The sequence below is a fragment of the Eurosta solidaginis genome, chromosome 4 (genome assembly GCF_040869045.1).
Source record: "Eurosta solidaginis isolate ZX-2024a chromosome 4, ASM4086904v1, whole genome shotgun sequence".
Taxonomy (NCBI): Eukaryota; Metazoa; Arthropoda; class Insecta; order Diptera; family Tephritidae; genus Eurosta; species Eurosta solidaginis.
In genome coordinates, this window is record NC_090322.1 from 25,446,107 (window position 1) to 25,453,476 (window position 7,370).

The 7,370-nt window shown below is 39.5% G+C and overlaps 1 protein-coding gene across 1 annotated transcript; it reads left to right on the top strand.

Annotated features, from left to right (window-relative positions):
- Positions 1 to 2,681: 2,681 nt before the first annotated feature.
- gt (transcription factor giant) lies at positions 2,682 to 4,887 on the top strand. Its single transcript, XM_067779374.1, has 2 exons — positions 2,682 to 2,739; positions 3,353 to 4,887. The coding sequence occupies exons 1-2, from the start codon at positions 2,682 to 2,684 to the stop codon at positions 4,858 to 4,860; spliced, it is 1,566 nt and encodes a 521-aa protein (XP_067635475.1). The 3' UTR covers positions 4,861 to 4,887.
- Positions 4,888 to 7,370: the final 2,483 nt, after the last annotated feature.

A 7,370-nucleotide genomic window follows, 5' to 3' on the forward strand; every position in this document is an offset into this window, starting at 1 on the left:
AGGCAACAAAAGAGGAGACGAACTTGCATGGACAGGGGCACTGCTGGTGGCAGCTGTAGCGGTCGAGATGCATCATCCACTAACATCAATCAAAAGAAACATACATAGCATACATTCAAGAAGTTAGCAGTCTACAACTGGTACTCCTTAGACAACTGCAAGATAACCAAGCAAATCTGGTCGAATTACGATAGTAGCGGAACAGAGTGACTACTAAATAGGTCAAGGGAAGAAACCTTCAGGATCACTGCCACAATCCTACTTGCCGCTTGACCTGCATCCCGAGAGAATGTGGATCCCTTTTAACAGCATTTGCAGGAGCTGTGGGGAGGAGAATAATAAAAAAAAAACAGCAGCAACCAACTGATATAGAAAAGGATCAAATAGAAAATTAGCAATCCTCTAACTGTGAACACTCTAGACTATTTATTTGGGACCTGAACCTTATCCAGTACTATTTTCCATAAAACAGACCTCACAATGTCCCACATTAGTCTTGCAAGTGACGTACAATTTTAGAAATAAAACCTCTTCATAGATCGCTGATTGAGCACTTTGATCAAAATAGCACTTCCAGCCTGTCCAGCACCGATTCAGTCTCCGCTCTCTGCCGAAGTATTAAGGTTTCTAAATCTCCTAGTAAGGCCGTGCTGAAGTGCTGCAGCCATATCTAACCAAAGGCAGACCTGAAGAGAGCCACAATGAATGCACTACCTCATCAGCCAGATATTTTCTCTTTGTTATTCCAACAGTTGGAAGTCCCAGTCTTGTGTAGAATCTTTTTTTTATCAACATCGCAGTATTATGCGGCATGTGCTTTAGGCGAGCGTGACTTAGCTGCTTAAAATTTCCTGTTCCGATATTTTATCAGCCTGTCAGCTACCTTTCACAAGTTGCTTGGAAGGACCTTACAATGTTCGGAATAATTCAAAATATATTTACTGCATAAGCGAAGGGCTCAGCGTTTGCTGATGGCTGCGGGATAGTAGTTCTACGATCCAGTACTTATAGTGACTCCAAAGTGATCCACTTTTATGGCGGAATAATGGTTCCAGAGATGATGTTACAACATCAGAAAGCCTGAATTTTCAATAAAGACAGCAGAAGTTTGGTTGCCTTCAGTACATAATCCTTTGACAACTGAGTTTAATAAACTCAACATGCCTACTTCTTCACTTAACCAACCGCTTCTTGATCTGGCCTCTAATGCAGAATAAAAGTTGTTTTTTACCAAGCGTGGTGAACATTTTTACTTCATGTGGCAATTTCAAGCAACATCCGCTCCCGCGTCTTCTATGTAAAGCTCGTTAAACTATGGAGTACGTCACCCTTTTAAGGGTGCCTCACATTACCATCCGTCTTTGATAAACGCCAAGCGTGGTGAACATTTTTACTTCATGTGGCAATTTCAAGCAACATCCGCTCCCGCGTCTTCTATGTAAAGCTCGTTAAACTATGGAGTACGTCACCCTTTTAAGAGTGCCTCACATTACCATCCGTCTTTGATAAACGCCTTTCACTTCAAGCAACAGTTCTGCAGCGTACAAGAGCAGTTGTCTATATTTATCTAGTTCTTACCCAAACTGCCGTGTCTATCTTTACTTGCCTTTATTTCCAGATTTGACGTGTATATTAGGCCGGCCATACAATCTAATGCTTTTCAATAGAGAAGCTTTGCACAGCATCTGTCAGATAAATTATATCCGTCTATTGCAGAACTCCTGCGTCTATGCTACGAAGTTTCTCTAATGCGCGACTCTGCGAAGCTCGAATTTTGGTGTATGGAGTCTCGACATTGGAGCGTCTAGGGGTCTAGAGGAAATACATTATGGAAGATACAGGCGGTAGATGTGTAAACTCGCCAAATTTTATATCATTGACAAACGCCATTAATTTTTTTTTAGTTTGGCAAGGGTAATTCAATCTGGAAGAAGGGTTAATATTGCAAGCAACACCAACAATATCCATTGTACAAAGTTTCCTTGGAGAAGCAGGTCAAATACAAATTTTGTATGAGTAGGGGAGGGAGCAAGGAAAAAGAGTACATATGTATTTCACTTTCAGTAACACATCCTCACTCATTTTCCATGCTCACCACAACCACTTTCATAAGCGGTCGCAACATAAAACAAAGTATCGTTTGTTAGGTTCTGAGTGACTATACATATTTTTACAACAAATTGGCAAATAGAAAAATGCGCTCATATTTTGAGCTGAGATTAAATTTAATGTAATGAGGAAGAGTTTGATACGTACTGCGCTACCTGCCGTCGCAGCAGTGTTATGAAATATGCGCGCATGAGTAAGTGAGATGGAAAGCTGTCATTGTCATTGCTATTGTCATTGTGATAATCGTTTTGGCGACGGTCGAAAATTGACGTTGACAATGAAGCTGGCTTGGAAAAACAAACAATGCGGTGAGTAGGTAAATGGAGAGCTCAACTAAAGGATGGGCGTATGAATGAATCGAAAGAGAAGAGGCATCACACTCGCGTTGAGTGTCGGGGCAAGCAATTGTGGAGTATATAAGCCGGAAGGGTTTGAGTGTGCAGAATAGTAAAGGTCAGATAGTAGACGACGAAGGAGGCAAAGCTATTTTCAAGAGTAATTTCAGTGCAAAAAAAAAAAAAATTATAAAGTGCGTGTAATCCTTTTTTTAACGAGAAAAATAATAAGATAAAATGTTGGTGCACGATAAGCAAGCAGCAGCTAGACAATTTTTGTTGGATATGAAGAGTGGTGAGTAGATAATTATTTTTTTAGTGAATCTCTCAAAAAATAAACTACAAGGACGAGGTCTATCGCTAAGGACAAATCAGTCAGCAATGGAACTTTCAGTATTCAAAGCTCTATTAGTACAAACACAGAAAAGACTATCTAAAGAAACCCAAATAAATGCAGAGAAGCGACTTGTAGCATGAATTATTTCAAAACTATTTTCCTTAAACCTTTGTCTATTTTGGTGTCTGATTGAAAGAAACAAAAATGTGCTCAGAAAACTGTTAGTGTTATACAAAGCCCAATCTTTTTTAAAAAGTTTTTGATAAGAGAAGCTTGCTCGACACATGCAATTAGATTACAAATTGTAATCTCACGCCGATGTCAAAGCGAAGTAACGGGACTAAAGCGTTTATGTAACTTTGACACGGCTGAAATCATTTCTGCTTTCTTAACGCTATTAAACACCGCAAGCGACAAACCAAACAAAGCTATAGACTTCCAACATTGATCGGACCAATAAAATGACTAAAAAATAAAAATTTCTAAACTAATATATTTACCGCTTTTTAGTAAAATAGATATTTTTGCAATATGCTTAATCTTATCAATTTCACTCTCTTTTCACTCTCAGGTCCAACGAATTTAATCCACTCGGCATCCAATCAACATGCGCGCTTCACGCATCATTCCATACCCTACCAGCATCAAACATATCCGCTAAACTCTCATTCACTCTCACAACATATGCCATCGGCAATTGAGCAATTGGAACTCTACTCCGCCTACGCTTACCAACATCAACAGCAGCAGCAGCAGAAACAACAACAACAAACGCTTATGATTGGCAACGACAAAAATACCGAATGCACAAAGAGACGCCAATTAGCAAGCGAAGTACTTGATCTTTCACGGCGTGATTCGGTCGAAACAACACGTAAAACGCCCTCTCCTTACAATACGAACTCTAGCTTCAGCGTCGAATCAACTGCAGAATCACCCGCAGAACATCAGCAGCAACATTCTTCTCCAAGCTATGATGGCGGCGAATTAGCTGGGCACTCTCCATCCCTTTACACAGCACAAACGCAACTCAGTCGTTTAGCGCCACCTCTAGCGTCATTTTATCCCGCACTGTACACATCTTTCGGGCATTTGACGAAAGATGGTAACGCTAATCCAGCATTTAATGGCACACGGTCACCACCAATGGCACCTTTAGCATCAGCACTTACACCACCCGCTTCCACAACGTCAACACAGCGCACTTCACCCATTACCAACACGCTAACCGTCGCTAATGCAGTTGTGGCTGCTGCCGCTGCCGCAGTCACCGTAACACCGTCCAATGCTATGCTGCACAACATTAAAACAGAAGATACAGAAATGACGCCAATCTCGCCCAGCTCCAGTTATGATGGACGTCGCAGTCGTTCACCCAACAGACAGCAGCCGTTAGCCAACAATAATCCCAGCACACCGAACAGCGCTGGTGGCAATTGTAATGGATCAGTGCATACGGTCAAATCGACGCGTCCTTTCAAAGCTTTCCCACGTGATCCACTAGTTATAGCCGCTAATTTTGCTGCCACCGATGTGCTGCTAGATAATCCGCGCGTCGAGCGATATACAGAATATCGTAAGCGCGTACTGGAGCAAATACGCAGTTGCAATGGTGGTTCCCGTACGGTAACCAATCCGAAAATGCGTCGTCTGAATTCACGTCGTAATAGTAACACGAGCAGCAATGCACCAGATTGTGGTGGTAGCAGTGAGGGTGAGGAGCGTCATTTAGCTGTTGGCGTAGATGAATCGAGCGATTGTGACTCTTCCTATGCCGGTGGTGATAAAGTGAGCTCTTCGGCACATGGTGGTGAGGATAGTAATAACAATCAGACGAAGCTGCATAAATTAACTAGCCACAGCAGTCATGGTGGTCAAATGAAAGACGCCGCATATTATGAACGTCGGCGTAAGAATAATGCCGCTGCAAAGAAATCACGCGATCGTCGGCGCATCAAGGAGGATGAGATCGCTATACGTGCTGCCTATTTGGAACGTCAAAATATTGAATTGCTTTGCCAAATTGATGCGCTCAAAGCTCAACTTGCCGTCTTCACATCAAAGGTGGCGAGTGCGTGAGTGGGTGTGGAAGAGATTTGGGGTGTAGAGCAGGCAGATAAAGCGTCAAACGCAGCCACATACGAAGACCAGTTGAATGTAAATGCAGCAGAAAATAATATAGTGCAAACTTTAGTATTAAGTTATAGCTTTTTCGAACTGACTATCGATAAATGTAAATATGTATTTTAAATGTTGTGATTTTATGGTTATCGAATTTTTTTAGTTAGTATTTGCACACAATGATGCATTTTTTAATGTATAGACATTTTTTTACTGTAACTATTAATTTAGATTACATAGAATGAAATTTAAAGAAAATATCAATAAAATACAAAATTTTCACAAAAATTTTTAATTTGCTTATAATTATTTTTTAAGATGAACATTGAACGAGGAACGCGAAACTGTATTTTTTTTTCATAAAAATATATGTTTATGAAAAATAAGTTTAAAAAAATTTGTTTGGTTTTTTTTTCATACTTTTTTACTTTTCCTAGCTCCAAATCCCTCGAATAAAATTCGTTCTACTGTTTTAGATTTTCCGATGTTAGAGCAGCTAAATGGGATGATGCAATAAAACCAGACAGGTTAAGTTCGACAAAAATTTTTCGGTCCTCATGATCCGGTCATGAGTTTCAAAGTAGTAGGGAGGTGCGAGTTCTTGCTACTTTTTTACTACTTCAGTTATGCAATGTGCGAAAAAAGTCAAGTTCAATACATTTCCACATTGGAAAAGGGAAATCGAAAGAAAAAGTAGAGGAAAGCAAAGTCGGAAAAGTATAGGAAACGAGAGAAAGCGGGAGAATGAGTAGTCAGCTTTGAGAAAATGTAGAAATAAGAGGTTAAAAGAAATAGTAACAATAACATTGGGATAAGATTATTAGTGAGAGTTGGATAAGAGCAAGAGCAGAAAGCGTAAGAGAAACAAGTAAGTTCGGGTGAAACCGAACATTATATACCCTTTACACTTGAAATGCTGTTGTTGTTTGTTTTGCGTGCTTAATAGTGTTACAAGGCCGCGCAATAATACATATACATATGGTTCTATTCTGAACAAATTTTTTTTGGAGTTATGGCTCCCGAAACAGAAAATTGCTTAGGGGCGGTGCCACGCCCATTTTTTAAAATTTGAAGTTTTTCCTATTTATTGTTATAAATCCACTTGGGAAATGAAATACAATTCATATAAAGCTCTTTTTTGCAAAGATATAGCTTAAGCATTCCTTATAGTAAAGGCAACCTTTCTGCCGAATTTTGTTACGATAGGTTTAACGATTTTTGATTTATGATTAATATTTGTAAAATTGATTTTATCACAAGTGGGCGGTGCCACGCTCATTTTAAAATATTTTTTCAAATTTTTATCAAGAGTTTCAATATCAGTCCACACGTCAAATTTCAGCATTCTAGGTGTATGAAGGCGAGTAATGTTAAAAGCGACACCATTTTCTAATACTGAATTCACCTCTCTGGTTTTCTTACAACATGAGGTCAACCTACATTTTCTCGAGTAACGCCTTGCTTACAGTTTTCACATATGAGAGGTGGCAAATAAGTTCCGGGAATTGAGTTATAATTTAAAAAATGGCAACATTCATTCATTCGTCATCATCTGTCTAAGAGGGGGGTCCTAAGTTTAGTTAGTGTAGGTGCTGCTTTGAGATTTTTTGCAGAAGGCGGTTACCAGTATGGAATAGGGGCGGATTATAATGTAGGAATGGGAGAGTCAACAGTGTCAAAGTCACTGTCTACATTTCTGGATGTAATAGAACCAAAATTATGCCCTCCGCTCCGTGGATAACATTTGAACAAAGTGAAGAGGAGAAAATACAAGCGAAGCAAGAATTTTATGCGAAGGCTGGTTTCCCAGGAGTCATCATATCCCGCTTTGTTGCCATTAAATTAGCCAACGTCTCATATTGCACATGTGTTGGAAACATATAAAAAACAACACCATCAAGCCTTTTACGTTTCTCAACAAGTTTTATTTACATTTTTGTTAAAATTCTGTTATAAATTAATAAAAAATAAAAATAAAATATTTTTCCGCCAACAAATTTGCAACTTAGAAAAACGGAACTACGATCGAAATGCAGAATACACAAAATCGAGCGATTCGAAGTTGGATCGAAAGAGATTGGAACACAGAATACCAAATTTGCCAAATCGAAAAAATTCCAATCCAAGTCGAAATGCAGAATAGGGGTGTCTATCTTGGCGTTTTGGAGAGGCTGCGTGCACGTGTTTTTCGTGTACGACCCGAACTCGCCAAGGTTGGCTAGGACTATAGTACACGAGTTTTTGGCGAAAAAAAAAACTTTACAACGTTGCCTGCTCCCTGCGATTTTTTACCCCCAAGATGAAATCACACGGGCTAGCAGCGGAGGACTACCAAGAGTGCTTCCAATCATGGGACAAATTTTGGAATCTGTTCAAGCTTTGGTGATTCGACGGGCGAATATTTTTTTTGTTATTATATTATTTGTTATTTAAGTGGGCTGTATATTATTTTATTTAGCGATATGCGC